This window comes from Mobula hypostoma, chromosome 12, assembly GCF_963921235.1.
Source record: "Mobula hypostoma chromosome 12, sMobHyp1.1, whole genome shotgun sequence".
Lineage (NCBI taxonomy): Eukaryota > Metazoa > Chordata > Chondrichthyes > Myliobatiformes > Myliobatidae > Mobula > Mobula hypostoma.
The window spans coordinates 13,014,942-13,037,923 of NC_086108.1; the positions used below are offsets into that span (position 1 = coordinate 13,014,942).

General features: G+C 42.4%; 1 protein-coding gene across 1 annotated transcript in view; it reads left to right on the forward strand.

Annotated features, from left to right (window-relative positions):
* Nucleotides 1–22,982, forward strand: part of LOC134354613 (latent-transforming growth factor beta-binding protein 4-like) — a 346,432-nt gene that overhangs the window by 199,352 nt on the left and 124,098 nt on the right. Inside the window, exons 6-7 of the mRNA XM_063063620.1 lie at nucleotides 13,997–14,253; nucleotides 21,139–21,241. Of these exons, the coding sequence (XP_062919690.1) occupies nucleotides 13,997–14,253; nucleotides 21,139–21,241 (360 nt within the window). The remainder of the gene's footprint in view (nucleotides 1–13,996; nucleotides 14,254–21,138; nucleotides 21,242–22,982) is intronic.

Consider the following 22,982-nt stretch of genomic DNA (forward strand, 5'->3'; position numbering starts at 1 on the left):
GACCCATCTGATCCTTGCTTCCTAAACCTCATGTATGCTGCCTTCTTCCTCCTGACTAGATTTTCTACCTCACTTGTCACCTATGGTTCCTTCACTCTACCATTCTTTATCTTCTTCACCGGGACAAATTTATCCCTTACATCCCGCAAGAGATCTCTAAACATCGACCACATGTCCATAGTACATTTCCCTGAAAAAACATCATCCCAATTCACACCCGCAAGTTCTAGCCTTATAGCCTCATAATTTGCCTTTCTCCAATTAAAAATTTTCCTGTCCTCTCTGATTCTATCCTTTTCCATGATAATGCTAAAGGCCAGGGAGCAGTGGTCACTGTCCCCCAGATGCTCACCCACTGAGAGATCTGTGACCTGACCCGGTTCATTACCTAGTACTAGATCTAGTATGGCATTCCCCCTGGTCGGCCTGTCCACATACTGTGACAGGAATCCATCCTGGACACACTTAACAAATTCTGCCCCGTCTAAACCCTTGGAACTAATCAGGTGCCAATCAATATTAGGGAAGTTAAAGCCACCCATGATAACAACCCTGTTATTTTTGCACCTTTCCAAAATCTGCCTCCCAATCTGCTCCTCTGTATCTCTGCTGCTACCAGGGGGCCTATAGAATACCCCCAGTTGAGTAACTGCTCCCTTCCTGTTCCTGACTTCCACCCATATTGACTCAAAAGAGGATCCTGCTACATTACCCACCCTTTCTGTAGCTGTAATAGTATCCCTGACCAGTAATGCCACCCCTCCTCCCCTTTTTCCACCCTCTCTATCCCTTTTAAAGCACTGAAATCCAGGAATATTGAGAATCCATTCCTGCCCTGGTGCATTCTCTGTAATGGCCGCTACATCATAATTCCATGTATGTATCCAAGCTCTCAGTTCATCACCTTTGTTCCTGATGCTTCCTGCATTGAGGTACACACATTTCAGCCCTTCTACCTTACTGTCTTTACACCGTTTATTCTGCTTCTCTTTCCTCAAAGCCTCTCTGTATGCTCTCTGCATAAGCCAAACATCGCATATCATCAGAAGCACACCATCCCTACTGTGAAGCATGGTGATGGCTGCGTCATGCTGTGGGGATGCTTCACTGCAGCAGGCCCTGGAAGGCTTGCGAAGGTAGAGGGTAAAATTTAATGCGGCAAAATTCAGGGAAATCCGGGAGGAAAACCTGTTGCAGGCGACTTAGGAGAAGATCTGTTTTCCAGCAAGACAATGCCCCAAGCATAAAGCCAAAGCTACACAGGAATGGCTTAAAAACAACAAAGTTAATGTCCTGGAGTGGCCAAGTCAGAGTCCAGACCTCAATCCAACTGAGAATTTGTGACTGGGCTTGAAAAGGGCTGTTCCCTCATGATCCCCATGAAATTTGACAGAGCTTGAGCAGTTTTGTAAAGAAGAATGGGGAAAAGTTGCAGTGTCCAGATGTGCAAAGCTGATAGAGACCTATCCACACAGACTCAAGGCTGTAATTGCTGCCAAAGGTTCATCTACTAAATACTGACTTGAAGACGGTGAATACTTATGCAATCATTATTTTGTATTTTATATTTGTAATTAATTTAGATCATTTTGTAGAGATCTGTTTTCACTTTGACATGAGTCTTTTCCTGTTGCTCAGTGTAAAAAAAAAACAAATTAAATCCACTGTGATTCAATGTTAACATAGAAACATAGAAGACCTACAGCACAATACAGGCCTTTTGGCCCACAATGCTTTGCTGAACATGTACTTACTTTAGAAATTACCTAGGGTTACCCATAGCCCTCTATTTTTCTAAGCTCCATGTACCTGTCCAGAAGTCTCTTAAAATACCCTATCATATCCGCCTCCACCACCATCACCAGCAGCCCATTCCATGTACACCACTCTCTGCATAAAAAAACTTCCCCCTGAGATCCCCTCTGTACCTCCTTCCAAGCACCTTAAAACTGTGCCCTTTCGTATTAGCCATTTCAGCCCTGGGAAAAAGCCTCTGATTAGCCACATGATCAATGCTTCTCGTTATCTTATACACCTCTATCAGGTCACCTCTCATCCTCCGTCACTCCAAGGAGAAAAGGCCTAGTTCACTCAGCCTATTCTCATAAGGCATTCTGCCCAATCCAGGCAACATCCTTGTAAATCTCCTCTACACACTTTCTATAGTTTCCACATCCTTCCTGTAGTGAGGTGACCAGAACTGAGCACAGTACTCCAAGTAGTCCTGGGTCCTATATAGCTGCAGCATTACCTCTCAGCTCTTAAACTCAATCCCATGATTGATGAAGAAAAATGTACTATATGCCTTCTTAACCACAGAGTCAACCTGCGTAGGAGTTTGAATGTCCTATGGACTCGGACCCCAAGATCCCTCCGATCCTCCACACTGTCAAGAGTCTTACCATTAATACTATATTCTGCCATCATATCTGACCTACCAAAATGAACCACCTCACACTTATCTGGGTTGAACTCCATCTGCCACATCTCAGCCCAGTTTTGCATCCTATCAATGTCCTGCTGTAACCTCTGACAGCCCTCCACACTAAATTGTAAAACAAAATATGAAAACTTCCAAGGGAATACTTTTTATAGACACTGTAATTTTTTTATTTAGCAATACAGCACAGAGTAGCCCTTTGAGCCGCGCTGCCCCAACAACCCTTGACAAACCCAATTAACCCTAACCTAATCATGGGACAATTTACAATGACCAGTTAACCTACCCAGTGTGTCTTTGGACTGTGGCAGGAAACAGGAGGACCTGGAGAAAACCCACACATTCCACGGGGAGGTTGTACAGAGTATTCTTACAGAACGGTGCCGGAATTGAACTCTGAACTCCAGGGCGCCTGAGCTGTGATCGTGTTGCACGAACCACTGCGCTACCGTGGCGTACCATACCGTCCCAACTTTGCTAAGTTCTGCCATATGAAGGCCAGCATGTCATACGCTGCTTTCACCATCCTGTCCACCTGCATTGCTTCTTTTTTGGGAACTCACAGGATCAAAGAATCAGAGAAAAGAAACAATTTCAAATTTCAAAGTAAATTAATTATCAAAGCACATATATGTCACCATATACAACCCTGAAATTCATTTTCCTGGGGGATACTCAGCAAATCTATGGAATAGTGACTACAACAGGATCAAGGAAACATCAACCGGGGTACAGAAAACAAACTGTGCAAATGCAAATATAAATAAATAGCAATAAATATGGAGAACATGAGATAATGAGATAAAGAGTCCTTAAAGTGAGATCATTGGTTGTGGGAACATCTCAATGATGGGTAAGTGAGTGTAATTATCCCCCGTTGTTCAAGAGCCTGATGGTTGAGGGGTAGTAACTATTCATGAACCTGGAGATGTGAGTCCTGAGGCTTTTGTACCTTCTACCTGGTGGCAGCAGCGAGAAGAGAGCATGGCCTGGGTGGTGGGGGTCCCTAATAATGTGTGTTGCTTACCTATGCCAGTGTTTCATGTAGATGTGCTCAATGGTTGGGAGAGCTTTACCTGTGATGTACTGGGCCAAATTCACTAACTTTTGTAGGATTTTCTGTTCAAAGGCATGGGTGTTTTCATGGGTGTTGGCATGGCTTGCCATGATGCAAAAGCTCGGTGGGTCAGGACCACAAGTGGAGAAGGAATGAGTCAGTATAAAGAGGATAAGGAGGAGGGGGAGTAGTGAGATAGGGGCTAGTAGGTGATTGGTGCAATCAGGTAGGGGAGGGTGTGTGGTGGAGTTAGGATACAGAGATTGGTGTGAGCTGGGTCAGGAGAGAGAAGGGTGAAGGTGGAGAGAGCTAGTGGGTGATAAGCAGGAACTACCAGTGGTGGAATCTGACAGGCAAGATGATAATGGAAGCTATATCAGAGAGGTTAAAAAGTAGATGGAACCAGAACCATTTTTGGAAGCAGAAATATGTCAGTCATTGGCGGAACCAGGAGTGGTATGAAAAAGTGTAAGGGGGTTGGAGAGGGTGTATAAGAAAGGGGACAACAAATTGGAGGACTGGAGGAGGATCGAGGAGAGTTGAGAAACAATAGAATGAGATTATCAGAAATTGGAAAATTCAGTGTTCTGGACCGTACCCTGTCAATGGAGATGGTTGTCAATGTGGGACTTGAAAGAAACAGGATGACCATTGCAGTCAGACATCAGAAGCTCAGCAAACCAGTCACCTCATTTCGCCAGCGTAGATGAGAACCTATCAGCAGCACAAAATGCAATAGATGAGATTAAAGGAGGTGCATGTGAATCTTGGCCTTATCAGGAAGAGCTTCTTCAGCTTCTGCGTGGTGGTGATGGAGGAGGTCGAGGGACAGGTGGAGGGGAAAGTGCCAGGTGTCAGGGAGGGATGTGCGGACCAGGGAGTCACGGAGAGAGGTGTCCCTAAGGAAAGTGAAATGTGTTGGAGAGGAGAAGGTATAGCTAGTGGTGGACAATAGCAGTGAGAGGTCCCTAAGCAGCCCCATTTTTCTTCTGGCCACTACCTCTTCCCTGATATAATATATTTTGGGATTCTTATTAATCTTATATGCCAGGGATATTTCATGGTCCCTTCTTGTTTTCCCTGTTTTTCTTGCTCAGTTTACATTCTGCAAGCGACAACCTTGATTCCACTTCCACCTGTCATATGTTTCCATTATTATCAAACTATATATAAATGTCACCATATATAATCCTGAAATTCATTTTCTTGAGGGATGCTCAACAAATCTATAGAACAACAACCATAACAGAATTAATGCAAGACTACCTAACTAGGGTGTACAACCAGAGTGCAGAAGACAACAGACTGTACAAATGCAAAAAGAAAGAAATTACAAAAATAAATAAATAAGTCATAAATATGAAGAACATGAGATGAAGAGTCCTTGTAGTGAGCCCATTGGCTGTGGGAACAGTTCAGCAATGGGCGAGTGAAGTTGACTGAAATTATCCCCTCTGTAGGAGCCTGATGGCTGAGGGGTAGTAACTATTCCTGGATCTTGTAGTGAGAGTCCTGAGGCTCTTGTACTTTCTTCCTGACGGCAGCAGCAAGAAGAGAGCATGCCCTAGGTGGTAGACAATGATCCCTCTAATTTGTCATGACCAGGGTGCGCAAAAAGTTTTTACATTCTCCTCATGACTGATTGGGTTTCCTCCGGCGTTCTGGTTTCCTCCCACAGTCCAAAGATGTACCAGTTGGTATGTTAATTGGTCGTTGTTATCATGGTTATAGGAGGGGTGTGATTGGCAACTAAATATTCCTGGATTTAATTGCTTCAGGTGTGATAGAATGGGAGGGACAAGAGGGGGAGGTGTTGCATTGCTTGTCAGAGAAAATATTACAGCGGTGCTCTGGCAGGATAGATTAGAGGGCCCGTCTAGGGAAGCTATTTGGGTGGTATGGAGGAATGGGAAAGATGCAGTAACTCTTATGGGGGTGTATTATAGACCACCAAATGGGGAGCGAGAATTGGAGGAGCAAATTTCTAAGAAGATAGCAGATATTTGTAGTAAGCACAAGGTTATGATTGTGGGAGATTTTAATTTTCCACACATAGATTGGGAAGCCCATACTGTAAAAGTGCTGGATGGTTTGGAGTTTGTAAAATGTTTGCAGGATAGTTTTTTGCAGCAATACATAGAGGTACCAATCAGAGAAGGGGCAGTGTTGGATCTCCTGTTAGGGAATGAGATAGGTCATGTAATGGAGGTTTGTGCTGGGGAGCACTTCAGGTCCAGTGATCTCAATGCTATTAGTTTCAATATAATTATGGAGAAGGATAGGTCTGGACCCAGGGTTGAAATTTTTGATTGGAGAAAGGCTAACTTTGAGGAGATGCGAAAGGATTTAGAAGGAGTGGATTGGGACAATTTGTTTTATGGGAAGAATGTAATAGAGAAATGAAGGTCATTTAAAGGTGAAATTTTGAGAGTACGGAATCTTTATGTTCCTGTTTGGATGAAAGAAAAGGTTAAAAGTTTGAGAGAGCCATGGTTTTCAAGGGATATTGGAAACTTGGTTCGGAGAAAGAGAGAATTCTACAATAAATATAGGCAGCATGGAGAATATGTGGTGCTTGAGGAATATAAAGAATGTAAAAAGAATCTTAAGAAAGAAATTAGAAAAGCTAAAAGAAGATATGAGGTTGCTTTGGCAAGTAAGGTGAAAATAAATCCCAAGGGTTTCTGCCGTTATATGAATAGCAAAAGGATAGTGAGGGTTAAAATTGGTCCTTTGGAGAAGCAGAGTGGACAGCTATGAGTGGAGCCAAAAGAGATGGGGGAGATTCTGAACAATTTCTTTTCTTTGGTATTCACTAAGGAGAAGGATATTGAATTGGGTAAGATAAGAGAAACAGGTAGGGAAGTTATGGAAACTACAATGATTAAAGAAGAGGAATTACTGGAGCTTTTAAGGAATATAAAAGTGGATAAGTCTCCAGGTCCTGACAGGATATTCCCTCAGACCTTGAGGGAAGTTTGTGGAAATAGCAGGGGCTCTGACAGAAATATTTCAAATGTCATTAGAAACAGGCATGGTGCCGGAGGATTGGCGTATTGCTTATGCTGTTCCATTGTTTAAAAAGGGTTCTAAGAGTAAACCTAGCAATTATCGGCCTGTGAGTTTGACATCAGTGGTGGGTAAATTGATGTAAAGTATTCTTAGGGATGGTATTTATAATTATCAGGATAGATAGGGTCTGATTAGGAACAATCAACATGGATTTGTGTGTGGAAGGTCATGTTTGACAAATCTTATTGAATTTTTTGAAGAGGTTACTAGAAAAGTTGACGAGGGTAAACCAGTGGATGTTGTCTATATGGACTTAAGTAAAGCCTTTGACAAGGTCCCACATGGAAGGTTGGTTAGGAAGGTTCAATCGTTAGGTATTAATATTGCAGTAGTAAAATGGATTCAGCAGTGGCTGGATGGGAGATGCCAGAGAGTAGTGGTGGATAACTGTTTGTCAGATTGGAGGCTGGTGACTAGTGGAGTGCCTCAGAGATCTGTACGGGGTCCAATGTTATTTGTCATATATATTAATGATCTGGATGATGGGGTGGTAAATTGGATGAGTAAGTATGCAGATGATACTAAGATAGGTTGAATTGTGGCTAATGAAGCAGGTCTTCAAAGCTTGCAGAGAGATTTAGGCCAGTTAGAAGAGTGGGCTGAAAGATGGCAGATGGAGTTTAATGCTGATAAATGTGAGGTGTTACATTTTGGTAGGACTAATCAAAATAGGACATACATGGTAAGTGGTAGGGCACTGAAGAATGCAGTAGAACAGAGGGATCTAGGAATAATGGTGCATATTTCCCTGAAGGTGGAATCTCATGTGGATAGGGTGGTGAAGAAAGTTTTTGGTATGCTGGCCTTTATAAATCAGAGCATTGAGTATAGGAGTAGGGATGTAATGTTGAAATTGTACAAGGCATTGGTGAGGCCAAACTTGAAGGATTGTGTACAGTTTTGGTCACCGAATTATAGGAAAGATGTCAACAAAATAGAGAGAGTACAGAGAAGATTTACTGGAATGTTACCTGGGTTTCATCACCTAAGTTACAGAAAAAGGTTGAACAAGTTGGGTCTTTATTCTTTGGAAATGTAGAAGGTTGAGGGGGACTTGATTTAAAATTATGAAGGGGATAGATAGAGTTGACGTGGATAGGCTTTTTCCATTGAGAGTGGGTGAGATTCAAACAAGAGGACATGAGTTGAGAGTTAAAGGGCAAAAGTTTAGGGGTGACATGAGGGGAAACTTCTTTACTCAGAGAGTGGTAGCTGTGTGGAACGAGCTTCCAGCAGAAGTGGTTGAGGCAGGTTCGATGTTGCTGTTTAAAGTTAAATTGGACAAGTATATGGACAGGAAAGGAATGGAGAGTTATGGGGTGAGTGCAGATCAGTGGGACTAGGTGAGAGTAAGAGTTTGGCACAGACTAGAATGGCCGAGATGGCCTGTTTCCGTGCTGTAATTGTCATATGGTTATATATGGTTATATCCCGTGATTAGGCTAGAATTAACAGGGGATTGCTGGATCTACACTATATCTCAGTAAAAAAAAATAAAAAATAAATTCCTAACCTATTCAATCTTTCCTTATAACTATAGAATAGTAACTATACCAGGATCAATGAAAGACCACCCAACTACAGCGTTCAGCCCGAGTGCAGAAGACTCCAAACTCTGCAAATGCAAATATAAGTAAATAGCAATAAATAATAAGAACATGAGATGAAGACTCCTTGAAAGTGAGTCCATTGGTTGTGAAAACACTTCAGCTAATCTCTTACTTTTAACAAGTCTATAGAACGGTCTGTTTTTATTGTGCTTTTAGATTACTTTACATTCTGCTTTCCTTTTCTTATTTTGCCTTTGTTGGGCACTTTTAAAACTGTGCTTCGAGGTCACATCTGTGAAAACTTGAACAGATGAAAAGAATAGCTTTGTGTTTTATAAGGAAGTCTAACAAAGCTGCTCTGAGAATCCTGCTATTTATAGACTCCTAAATCAAACTACGTTTTGCAAACTCAGTGTTCCCAATCTCTTATAGCCTAACGCCCCCCCCAAAGTACCTTCATACGTACGACGCCCCTCCTAAAGCACCTTCATACTTGCCAACGCCCTTCTTAGGCACAATATACTTTTTGGCGTCCCCATAGTGAAAAATCATGTCTACCATATGTTTACACAAGAAAAATGATTCTGCTTTAAATTTTTATTTGTCTTTAAGCCTAGCTTACACAGTACCTGTGTGCTATACAGCAGCTTCGATATCAATGTGATCCTTGAGCTTGATGGTTTTTAGCGAGAATTCAAATATCCGATTCAAGTTGTGACAGCAAAAGCCTTAAGTCCCCATGTGTAAAAATGTCCAAGCAGTTTCTGTTTTTTGTGAGTATGTGATTCATTGCACTAGCCTCTTTCAACAAGGTAAGAGGATAGAAATGCAATGAAGTGCAGATTGGTTCTTTTTCAAAGACCAGGGAACTTTGTATGACTGTGTAGCCACACACCACAAAAGCCGACATTTTTGAAAAGCATTTTTGCTTGTTCATCATTCTAAATTTCGATAATTTCTTCCTGCAAAGCTCTTTTCCTGTTCTTCCATCTTGCAAAGAAATGGGTCAATTACCCATTCTGGAATTTCTAGATTCTGAAAACCCTTCTTCAATGACAGCAGGTATATGCAGTACTCTTGCAAATCATCATCAGTGAAAGAGAGTGCCATACTTTCCATGCAGGGAAACTGTGAGAACATTCGTCTCCCAATATTTTGCTTGTATATTTCCAATTTTCCAATAAAAGTGAACACTGTACTTTTTGCCTGGATTAAATTGAAATTCTCACCATGCACTGTCATATTTAGAATGTTCATTTTGTCATTCAGATTGGCTAGGTATGCCACATCTCCACGTAGAAGTTCAATCTTGTTTCCCAAGCTCTAGTTGACTTTGAGCTAAATTTCAACCAGTGTCAAAAAGATCAAAGAAACGTTTTAAGCAGCAGCCTTTTAACAGACAATGCATTTCACTGTGAAGAAGCAAGTATTCAAGCTCTTCACTGTTACCTTGGCATAGCTGGCGAAATATCCTGCTATTTAATGTATGAGCTTTAATTTTGTTGATAGCACATATTACAAGAGTCATGCTTGAACAAAGCTGCTAGCTGAGGGTTTTGGCTGATGGGTGAATTACGCAATGGATTGCAAACAGACTTGGAATTTCTGTTTTCATAAATGCCACTAAACCAGTACAGTGACCTGTTATGTTCCTAATTGGAATACTTTTATCCTCAATATACATTTTGAGCTCGACGTAGATTGATTCTTCACTGATAGTTGTTCTTAACTTTTGAACCGTACATATGCCATTAGCAGTGCTTCGTTGTCTCACACAGTTGACTTATCCAATTGTATCCCAAATTCTGTGTTTTGTAATTCTGTGCATAGTTAATACTCAATTACTTCATTCATTTCGTCAATACGATGAGCTACAGAGTTATTACTCAGAGAAATTGATTTTAAATTACTAATCACAAACTAGAGAAAGTCTGCAGATGCTGGACATCCAAGCAACACACACAGAATGCTGAAGGAACTTAGCCAGGCAGCATTTATGGAAAAGAGTTACTTCAGGTCAAAATCCTACATCAGGACCGGAGCAAAAAAAAATGAGGAGTCAAAGTAAGAAGGTGCGGGGAGCGGAGGAAGAAATAGAGGGTGATAGGTGAAACCGGGAGGGAGGGGAAGGGTAAAGTAAAGAGCTGGAAAGTAGATTGGTGAAAGAGATACAGGGCTGGAGAAGGGAAATCTGATAGGAGAGAACAGAAGGTCATGGAATGGCTGAGTTATAAGGAAAGATTGAATAAGTTGGGACTTTATTCCTTGGAATGTAGAAGATTGAGAGGAGATTTGATAGAGGTACACAAAATTGTGAGACATATAGATAGGGTAAATGCAGGTTCAATTTCCGCGCTGCCCATAAGGGAGTTTGTACGTTCTCCCTGTGACCGCGTGTGTTTCCTTCGAGTGCTCCGGTTTCCTTCCACAGTCCAAAGACGTGCCAGTTGGTAGGTTAATTGGTCATTGTAAATTGTCCCATTATTAGGCAAAGATTAAATCAAGAGGATTGCTGGGCGGTATGGTTCAAAGGGCTGGAAGGGCCTATTCTGCACAGTATCTCAATCAATCAACCAATAAATAATAAATAAACAAGTAAATGAATAGATAGATAGATAAATGACTGAATAAATAAGTACATAGAATAATAGATAGGTAAATTTATTGAACTTGTTGTTGTGCTATGTGACTTCAAAACATTAAACTAACTCAAAGTCATCCAAAACTAACTTCGAGTTTAAGCGAGGTGCGCACGTATCACAAGATATTCTGAAAAAAGATTCATAGTTGCCAGTCACTATCCTTTATAGTGTTTGGGCAAGTTTTAATGTTGGAAGATTTATGAACATTCACACGATAGGCCACACTGATTCTGCTTCTTCACTAATTAAGACCATAGCTCATCTGATTGTGTCCTCAGTTCAATATTCCTGTCGTACCTGCAAAAACGTATCTACCATTACCTTAATGTTCCAAGACTCTGCCTCTTCCATCATCTGAGGAAATTAGTCTCAGTTTTATGGCCCTCTGAAAAATAAAATGATTTATTATGTCATATTTCATAAATCCAAGTGGAGGTCACTTGAATATGACTGACCCATATTCATCACTTCCTCGCCATGGCCTCGGTAACTTCCTATACATTTTACAGCAGGGGTCCCCAACCTTTTCTGCACTGCGGACCGGTTTAATATTGACAATATTCTTGCGGACCGGCCGACCGGGGGGGGGGTGGGGGGCGCGGTAGGGTTGCCAACGAACAAGAGTAGCAGTCAAATGCGTTTACCCAAGACTACAATGACCATGAAGCCTTGCGCTGGCACCAATGCGCATGCGCGTCGTGACCTGCCGATTTCCCCCCCCCCCCCCCAAAGCAAATTCTTTTTGGCGATTCTGTTCGTGGGGGTGGGTATTAATCACTACCGGAATATAGGTGATAAGTGGGTAATACACTCAATTTTGTTTCTAAAAGGGTTTATCTAACGAATTTAATATTAAACACACAGCTTGAAGTGTTGAACGAACTTCCAGTAGAAGTGGCAGAGTCAGGTTCGATATGATCATTTAAAGAAAAATTGGATAGGTATATGGACAGGAAAGGAATGGAGGGTTATGGGCTGAGTGCAGGTTGGTGGGACTAGGTGAGAGTAGCGTTCGGCACGGACTAGAAGGGCCGAGATCGCCTGTTTCTGTGCCGTAATTGTTACATGGTTATATAAGTCACTTATAAGTCAATAGCATCATAACATTTTAAGTAATATTTGGATATTAAACACACAGCACATATTTTCCCAGTATGAATATATAAAATCATTGCAACACACCAATATCGCTGAATCAGTGGGAGCCCTGGGCTTGTTTTCCTGCAACAAGACGGTCCCATCGAGGAGTGATGGGAGACAGCGATACTCGAAGGGGGTTCCTCATGTCCAGTCTATTCCGCAATTTAGTTTTCGTTGCATTCATTGCAGAAAAATGTTGGAAATGAAAGCAACGCTTTCAGTGCTTCCGTGGCTATCTCAGGATATTTAGCCTTGACTTTGATCCGGAATGCCGGCAGAGATGTTCTGTCAAACATACTTTTCAGCCCGTTGTCATTTGCAAGCTCAAGGAGTTGATCGCCTTCCCGCCCTGACACGGATGACGCGCGGGTCATGACCTCGCGTGCGTAATGGCTGATCAGTGGCCGTGACAGGGAATGAGGAAAGGTGCAGCTGACCAAATCATATCGCTTCCTCGCGGCCCGGTGGCGCATGCTCTGCGGCCCGGTGGTTGGGGACCGCTGTTTTACAGTGTATATTAATTTAATCAACATTCTTTCCTCCACACCTTTATGCTTTACCCACTTTCTCAATCCTTCCTACATCAACCCTCCTAGCTTGTTTTTAATTTATCTATGTGACTGTGGACCCCTTGAAGGTCAAGTCCTGGGTAGAGAATGTCAGAAGGTTCTCTTGCAAGGATCAAACAATTCATTTGCTTTAAATCCCATTGGATTATGATCTCCAATGCTACCCTCTTATTTGGACAAAGATCCTCAACCCCACAAGTAAACTCTGTGGTCCTCAGTGTGACTGATTAGAGATCCAACAGAATGTTGCCTGAAGTGCAGGGGTTCTACTGTCGGCAGAGATCGGATTGGCTGGGGTTGTGTTCCTTGGAGTGAACGAGCTGAAGAGTGAACTTTATTTCCCATTGCACAGATATAAAATTCTGAAAGGCTTAGATAATCAAGGTTTTTCCCAAGGTAGAGGAATCAAAATAGATTTAGGGTTAGAGCAAGGAGTTTTAAAGAGGATCTGAGGGTTAAGTTTTTACCAAAGTGGTTGATACCTGGTATGCACCACCAGAAGAACTGGTGGAAGCAGATAAGAGATATTTTCAATTATATAATTGGGGATGGTATAGGTGGAGAAGATACAAATGCAAGTAAATGAAACTAATGCAGAAGGGGAACAATATCAGTTCGGGCATTTGGGTCAAAGCCCCAATTTGGTTCTGCGTAACTCTAGACTCAGTGACCCACTCTTCCATTGGACAAGGATCCATCCATTTTCTGATTTGACACTTGATTTGCAATTTATTACCAATTGAACAGTGATCTGAAAATTCCATTCTCCTACTGGAGAGATATACCCAACCGCATTCTCCTATTGGACAAATGTACCCAGTTCCATTCTCCCATTGGACAGACACACCCAGTTCCGTTCTCCCATCGGAAAGATATACCCAGTTCCCTTCTCCCATTGGACAGACATACCCAGTTCCATTCTCCCATTGGGCAGATACACCCAGTTCCGTTCTCCCATTGGACAGATACACCCAGTTCCGTTCTCCCATTGGATGGATACACCCAGTTCCATGCTCCCATTGGACAGATACACCCAGTTCCATTCTCCCATTGGACAGATACACCTAGTTCCATTCTCCCATTGGACAGATATACCCAGTTCCAGTCTCCTACTGGAGAGATATACCCAGTTCCATTCTCCCATTGGACAGACACACCCAGTTCCGTTCTCCCATCGGAAAGATATACCCAGTTCCCTTCTCCCATTGGACAGACATACCCAGTTCCATTCTCCCATTGGGCAGATACACCCAGTTCCGTTCTCCCATTGGATGGATACACCCAGTTCCATGCTCCCATTGTACAGATGCACCCAGCTCTATTCTCCCATTGGACAGGTACACCCAGTTCTGTTCTTCCATTGTACAGATACACCCAGCTCTATTCTCCCATTGGACAGGTACACCCAGTTCTGTTCTCCCATTGTACAGATACACGCAGCTCTATTCTCCCATTGGACATATGTAGCTATTTCCATTATCTCAGTGGACAATGAATTCTTATTGCAAACATTGTGCTGATGCCAGCAGATCAACAGATACCATCAGTTGTTAACCTACAAGTTGACCACCCTCCTGAAGTGTCTGTGAAGGTCCACCAGGTCTCACGGGTAAATGGAGGAAGGAACAGCAGTTCTGCTCTGCAACCCATCGAACAGGGAACCCATCAGAGGGCACTGCGTGATCAGGCAATGGAAGATCAGCTGGGATCTCTCACGGTCATTCCGCAGTCTGGTGCTGACTACCCGTTCGGCTACTGCTTCACCGAGATAACAAATGGACAGGTAGGAAAAATGATTTTACAAACAACCTTTCTCATGTTAGCCAGAGGAGATAGTGGAACAGTCATTTTAATTACATAAGCAGGGGAAGTATAGATGGAAATGACCCAAGTAAGTAAAACTAATGTGGACGGGGAGAAATGTCAATTGTGGGTCAATGGGCCCAGTTTGGTGCTACATAATTCTAGACCTCATGACCACTTTTCCATTGGACACATTATGTCAGCCTCTCGCACCAGCCTTGGAAATCCATTCCAGGCATGCACCTCCCTCTGTGTAAAAATAAAAGACCTACCTCTGACATCTCCTTAGCTTCACTCCACTCCCCTTAAACGGATGTCCTCAGATATTGGCCATTTCCACCCTGGTTGTCCACTCTGTCTTACTAAATTCAAATCAAAGTTCAAACTACATTTATTATCAATATACATATACTTTATACAACTTTGAGATTCATCTCCTTACAAAACAAAAAGAAACAATAGAAACCATTAAAACAAAAGAAGACCATCAAACATCCAATATGCAGAGAAAAAAAATCAAGTCATGCAAACAATAAAAGAAAGCAAAAAGTGTAGTATATGGTGAGTTTAATATTTATGATGCAATGGTAATATATGAAAGATGACTTTTTGGAGCGACAACTATCTGTGACCTCCCATATTTGTCTCCCATATTTGAGACAGTAAGCATTTGTATTTCAATTGTGTCAAAGATTTGAAATGTAACATGTCCAGTGGTTCTAATGCCACTACTGTTTTCCTGATCAGTGACCGTTTCACATTGCACTCCTCTTTCCCATACATTCATCTCCATTCTCCTAATCCCATCACTATGTCATGGCTTGGAGTTTTGATGTTTATTTCAAGAGATTAAGTGTATAGATAGGGTAAACATAAACAGACTTTTCTCCCACTGAGGTTTGGAAGGACCACCACCAGAGGTCATTGGCTAAGAGTGAAAAGTGAAAAGTTTAAGGGGAACATGAGGTGAAGCTTCTTCACTCAGAGGGTGGTCAGCGTGTGGAACAAGCTGCCAGAGCAAGTGGTGCATGAGAGCTTGATTTCAACATTTAAGAGAATTTGGATAGGCACATGGATGGTAGGGGTATGGGGAGCCATGGTCCCAGTGCAGGTCTATGGGAATAGGCAGTTTAAATGGCTCAGCACAGACTAGATGGGTCAAAGGGCCTGTTTCTGTGCCATACTTTTCTATGACTCCATGAATTCACTGGAATCCAATTAACAACCAAATTCTAATTCAGTTGTCTTCACATGGGTTGTTACATTTTCCCCTACCATTCCAGAACAGATTAAATTTGCCCTCTCTAAATAATGAGGAGTAACTTGATAGAGGTGTTCAAGAGGGTAAGAGGCATGTATCAAGTGGACAGCCAGAAGCATTTTTCCAGGATGGAAATGGCTAATATGAGAAGGCAAAACTTGAAGATGAATGGAGATAAGTGTAGGGGAGAATGTCAGAGGTAATTTTTTTTACACAGAGTGTGGTGGTTGCATGAAACGTCCTGCCAGGTGTGGTGGCAGGGGCATTTAAGAAACTCTTAGATAGGCATATGGATGATCGAAAAATAGAGGACTATGTGGAGGAAAGGATTAGTTTAATCTTTGCATATGCTGTACTGTAATGCTCGATGTTCCATGTTATGTGTTTTTTCAGCAATCACAGTATTTTTAGTTTGGTTTTCATTTCTATTTTATTTCATTTTATTGAGATACAGCAGTCCTTTGAGTCATACGCCTAGCAAACCCTGATTTAACCCTAGCCTAATCACGGGAGAGTTTACAATGACCACTAACCTACCAACCTGTATGTCTTTGGACTGTGGGAGGAAACCAGAGCAACAAGAGGAAACCCACGCGGTCACGGGGAGAACATACAAATTCCTTACAGACAGTGGCAGGGAGTGAACTGGGGTTACTTGTACTGTAAAGCGTTGCGCTAACTACTATTCTATATCATGCATTTTTTCTAATTTGATACACAGCTGGTCGATGTGTTTTTTTAAAAATCTGTTAATACAAAGGCAGCATTTTGAAGGCTGGGTCTTGCTTCTATCGGAAATTTGTAAATCGACAATGCGCCCTCTGCGTCCTCCGTCTTCTCTAACAGATACTGAATGCCAGGTAAACTGTAATGGGAGTGCTAAAGGCATTAGCCACTGAGCTGTGACACCAATAAATTCACAACACGTTAGTAGCCACAAATTGTTGGTCCCACGCCTGCTGGAAACAGGCTTGTGATTGGAAAGTGGAACATGTACAGGACAGGAACAGCGGCATTGAAAAGGTTTTTCAGATGAGCTCCTGCATACCCGTTCACATGAATGTAAATTCGACTGCTAGGATTCTCAGAATCAGAATCAAGTTATTATCACTGGCACAGGTTGTGAAATTTGTTGTCTTTGCAGCAGCAGCACAATGCAATACATGAGAAGCTAAAGTCAGATGTATCAGTATTACAGTGGAGTAAAGAGAATTACAGAGGCATGAGAGAGGAGCTGGCCAAAATTGATTGGAAAAGAACACTGGCAGGGGTGACAGCAGAGTAGCAAGGGCTGGAATTTCTGGACGCAATTCAGGAGCCATAGAATAAGGTATATACATCCCAAAGAGAAAGGCAAGATGACACAACCATGGCTAACAAGAGAAGTCAAAGCCAATATAAAAGCCAAAGAGAGGGCATAATAGAGCAAAAAGAAAAGCGGGCAATTAGAGGATTGGGAAGCTATTTAAAAACCAACAGAAGTCTTAAAGAAGCTAAAGATGGAATACAAAAGTTAGCTAGCCAGTAACATTAAAAAGGATATCAAAAGTTTCTTTAGATACATGAAGTGTAAAATAGAGGTGAGAGTGGATATCGGACCACTGGAAAATGATTCTGGGGAGGTAGTAATGGGGGGCAAGGAAATGGCAGATGAACTGAATAAGCATTTTGCATCAGTCTTCACTGTGGATGACACTAGCCGTATGGTGGAAGTTCCAGCTGTCGGATATCATGAAGTTACCATAACTAAAGAGAAGGTTCTTTGGAAACTGAAAGGTCTGAAGGTCGACAAGTCACCTGGACCAAATGGACTGCACCACAGGGTTCTGAAAGCGGTGGCTGAAGAGATTGTAGAGGCATTAGTGATGATCTTTGAAGAATCACTAGATTCTGAAATGGTTCTGGAAGACTGGAAAATTACAAATATCACTCCACTCTTCAAGAAGCGAGGCAGAAGAAAGGAAACTATAGGCCAGTTAGTCTGACCTCAGGGGTAGGGAAGATGTTGGAGTCGATTGTGAAGGATGAGATCTCAGGGTACTTGGAGGCACATGATAAAATAGGCTGTAGTCAGCATGGTTTCCTCAAGGGAAAATCTTGCCTGACGAATCAGTTGGAATTCTTTGAAGAAGTAACAAGCAGGGTAGACAACGGAGAATCAGTTGATATTGGGTACTTGGATTTTCAGAAGGCCTTTGACAAGGTGCCACCCATGAGACTGCTTTACAAGCCTATTGTATTACAGGAAAGATTCCAGCATGGATAAAGCGGTGACTGATTGGCGGGAGGCAACTTCGTTGCAAAGTTTGCAGACATTATGTAGAGAGGTGGAGGGGCGGATAATTTTGTGGCAGCAGAAAGGCTACAGAAGGACTTAAACAGATTAGGAGAATGGGCGAGGAAGTGGTAGATAGCATACAGTGTCAGGAACTGTATGGTTATGCACTTTGGTGGAAAAAATATAAGGGGTGATTATTTTCTAAAAGGAGAGAAATACAAAAAACCTAGGTGCAAAGGGCTTGGGAGTTCTTGTGCAGAAATCCCTAAAGGTTAATTTGTAGGTTGAGACTGTAGTGAGAAAGGCAATGGCAATGTCAGCATTCATTTCAAGAGGACTAGGTTATAAAAGCAAGGATGTAATGTTGAAACTTTTTAAAGCACTGGCGAGGCCTCACTTCATTTGGGCCCCTTATCTTAGAAAGGATGTGCTAAAACTGGAAAAGGTTCAAAGGATGTTCACAAAAATGATTCCAGGATTGAATGGCTTGTCATATGAAGAGTGTTTGATGGCTCTGGGCCTGTATTCACTGGAATTCAGAAGAATAAAGGGTGACCTCATTGAAATCTATCAAATGGTGAAAGGTCTTGATAGAGTGGATGTGGAGAGGATGTTCCTCTGGTGGGAGAGTATAAGACCAGAGGACACAGCCTCAGAATGGAAGGTCATCTTTTTAGAGTGGAGATGAGGAGGAATTTCTTCCGCCAGCGAGCGGAGAATCTGTGGAATTCTGTGCCACAGGCAGCTGTGTATATTTAAGGCAAAGGTTGATAGATTCTTGATTGGTCAAGGCATGAAGAGATATGGGAAGATGGCAAGTGTTCGGGTCTGAGATGAAAATGGATCAACCATGATGAAATGGCGGAGCAGACTCACTGGGCTAAATGGCCTAATTCTGCTCCTATATCTTATGGTCTTTTAATAATAGAGAAAAAACTGTGTTACGTTAAGTATATATATTAAATAAGTAATGCTAAAATCAAAATTGAAAAGTAGTGAGGGTTCAGTGTCCTTTCAGGGCAGTACAGTAGTGTAATGGTTCGCACAACACACAGTACCAGCGACCTACGTTCCATTCCCCACCCCCCTGCTGCCTGTAAGGCGTTTGTACATTCTCACCGTGACCTCATGGGTTTCCTCCAGGTGCTCCAGTTTCCTCCCACAGTCCAAAGACATACTGGTTGGTAGGCTAATTGGTCATCAAGATTAGGCTAGGATTAAATCGAGGGATTGCCGGGTGACGTACTGGTTGGTAGGCTAATTGGTCATCGTGATTAGGCTAGGATTAAATCGAGGGATTGCTGGGTGGTGTGGCTCAAAGACCGGAAGGGCCTGTTCTTCACAGTGTCTCAATAAATAATGAAAAAAACAAATGGGATGGCAGAGGGAAAGAAGCTGTTCCTGAACCATTGTGTGTGTCTTCAGGCTGAGGAAAGCATTAAGATAATCTTGTGTTCTGGCCAACATTCCCCAGTGGAAATAGCGACTGTCTGTAGCAATTATAAATGGGTGTAATGATTGGAGCTTCTGAAGAGAGAAGGTGAGCTTCTGGGCATGTCAGCTCAGAGCAATAGGTTCACTTTAGCTGTGCAGTGGGATGTGATTGGAGATGAGGATACCGACAGGGGCATACAGATGACTGGAGTGGAAACTGGTTTGGATGGATTGTGGAGGTGGTGGTGGTTAGAGAGGTGGAGCTTAAGCTTGGGCCCTCAAAAGAAGTGATGCAACATGGAGATTTGGTGTTGACGGAAGTGCAGTGCTGGGATGGGGCAGCGAAGGAGGAAAGCTGTTGTAATTTGAGGTTCCTGTCCAGTAACGCACTGGGAACTCCATGTTTTCCCACTGGTCGCTCTAGGAGGCCCTGGTCCGATATCCATTGCATTGATCCAAAATGCAGTGATGTTCGGGGAAGCACGTCAGCCCAAAAGCTCATCAAACTCGGCCTGATACGCAAGGGTGCCTCGAGCGTGAAACTACCCAGCCAGGTTTGTGGAGGGATATGTGAAACAACCCAGAATTAGTAGTTATTGCATTTCCTGTTGGATGAGGAGATCAGTTTTAATCCTCATAGTGCTTAAACTTCAAATTTCAAAATAAATTTATTACCTAAATATGTATATGTTACAAGGATGAGATGTTGAGGCTTAATAAGGCACCAGTGATGCTTCACTTGAAGTATTGTGAACAGTTTTTGGCTTTTATTGAAGAAAACATGTGTTGACACTGGAGAGTGTTTAAAGGAGTTTCACAAAATTGGTTCTGGCATTAAAAGACTTAAAATATGAGGAGTGTTTGATGGCTCTGGGCTTGTACTTGCCGGAATTCTGAAGAATGAGGGGGATCTCACTGAAACTTATCAAATGTTGAAAGGCCTTGATAGAGTGGATTTGGAGAGGATGCTTCTTACGGTGAGAGAGTCCAAGACCAAAGAACACAGCCTCAGCATAGAGGGAGGTCCATTTAGAATGGAGAAGATGAATTCCTTTAATCAAAGAGTCATGAATCTGTGGAACTTGTTGCCACAGTTGGCTGCGGAGGCCAAACCATTGAGTATATTTAAGGAAGAGGTTGATAAATTCTTGATTAATCAGGGCATGAAGAGAACTGGGGAGAAGGCAGGAGATTGGGGCTGAGAAGGAAATGGATCAGCCGTGATGAAATGGTGGAACAGACTCGACGGGCCAAATGGCCTAATTCTGCTGCTGTATTTTATGTTCTTATGGTCTGATATGTCTGCATATAGTACCTTGAGATTCATTTTGTTTCAGGCATTTACAGGAAAAATAAAGAAATATGATAGAATTATGAAAAACTAACAACAACCAATATGCAAGATAGAATAAATTGTGCAAATAATAATAAAATGAATAAATAATACTGAGACATGAAATGTCGAGTCCTTGAGCACGAGTCCATACGTTGTGGAACCATTTCAGCAGAGAGGTGAGTAGAGGTATCCACCCTGCTTCAGGAGTTCGGTGGCTGTAGAGTCATAACTGTTCGTGCCGCCTTTGTGATGGCACATACATGCCGGGCCCAGAGCACACCTTCTGATGTGGTACTGCCAGGGAAGTTAAAGTTACCGGCCCTCTCTACCTCCAAACCCCTAATGAGGACTGGCTCATGGACCTCTGACTTCTTCCTCCTGTGGTCAATAATCAGCCCTTTGCGTGAGTGAGAGGTTGTTGTTGTGACACCGTTCGACCAGACTTTCAATCTCCTCCTTTTCTATAAAGAAATGGTGAGTAATTGAATTGCTGAGTACAGCACCCTGGAAGATGTAGCTGGCCCCATAATGATGTTTTCTTTCCCTCTGATGTCAGTGCACCTCCCCTCTGACTGGGCTGCGGACACTGGAGCACTGCTGCCGAGGAGGAGGAGTGGGCTGGGGAGTGACCGAGTGTAGCGAGTGCCCGGTGTCTCCAGGTAAGCATGGATCTCCAACTTCCGTGTAAGTTATCTTCGAAACTGTGTGAGCTCACGTATCTTCCTCATACTCAAGATATTTGTAATTTCTGTGTGTCTTTCCCAACACTGTGTTGGCAGCGCAGTGGTGCAGCTACAAGTAGAGCCACTGCCGGTCATCCAATCTTCTATCCATGCTAGTTTATTTCCTGTCATTCCAGGGACTTTCATTTTGTTTAGCAATCTCACCTGAAGCATCTTGTCAAAGACCATCTGAAAATCCAAGCAAACAACATCCACAGACTCTCCTTTGTCCATCCTGCCTGTTATTTCCTCATGGAATTCCAATACATCTGTCAGGGAAGCATTCCCCTTTAGAAAATCATGCCTACTGTGGCCTATTTAATCATGTGCCTCCCAGTACCCGGAAACCTCATTCTTAATATTGAGTCCAATGCCTTACCAATCACTGCAGTCAGGTTACCCGGCCTATAATTTTCTTCCTTTTTCTGCCCACCCTTCTTAAAGAGTGGAGTGACATTTGCAATTTTCCAGTCCTCTAGAGTCACTCCAGCACCAGATTGTTGAAAGGTCACCGATAATGCACTAACGCTTCTACAATCTTTTCAGCTATCTCCTTTAGAACCCTGGGGTGTAGTCCATCTGATCCAGGTGACTTATCTACACTCAGACCTTCCAGCTTACCAAGCACCTTCTCCTTAGTAACAGCAACAGCACTCACTTCTGCTCCCTGACACTCCTGAATTTCTAACTTTCTGCTAGTATCTTCCACGGGTTTGGGACGGGGGAGACAGGTGGCATAGGAAGGTCCTGCCTGCTGAAGTAGCTTGTTGCCATAAAGAGTTTGGTCATCGGTATTACATGATGAACAAAGGATAGCACATAAATGCACAGCTGATCTTGACCTGGTTGAAGGACACGTGGACTAGAAGAGGCCTAAGTATCCAACTGTTCTTCTCATGAATGAACGTTTATCTCATTTCTCCTCTCCCCAAAGCACTGAAGCTTGGCTTGAAAAGCGGAGTCCCCAAAAATGGAGGTTTAAGAATTTGCTGTTAAAGTACAGATGTTGGCTAATAACATATTTCACTATATGATCAGGACTTTTTTCCCTTTTTTCTTTCTTTACCAAACAGCTTCAATCTTGGTAGTGGGTTTAGATTTTTTTTATATAATAAAATGATCACATTTCAATATTACGATTTAATTTAATTTACATGAATATAGGGTAAAGAGATTGCAAGTGTGACTCAAATATATTTGGTATTATTTTATCTTTTTTTGATTTATAATATATATCTTTGTGTACTCTGTATTCTTCTATGTAGAACTTAATAAAAATATTGAAAAAGAAAGAAAGAATTCTGACCTCCAGTACAGCATGCAAATGTTCAAGGACGTCGTACCCAAGGATGAAGGACCACAGCTATTTGACCTGTAATCCGTAGAGATCATTCGTTCAAAAATTCATAGTTCTCATACAGTATGTGAGGTGTGTCGATCATGAGCAGATTGATACTTCCATGGAACTTGTTACAGGGTCCCACCTATTCAACAGAGACCAGAGAAATTAGAGAGTCCAGGGCAATACTCTGATTTCTACATGGCAGTGGCTCTCTGGAAAATGTTTCAATGAAATCCTCACCTCCCCTCCATCATTCACTTACCCTTCCCACCCTTCATGGCCTCTCTTACCTACCCACTCCAATTTCTCACCTCTATATCAATCCTCTGTCCTAAT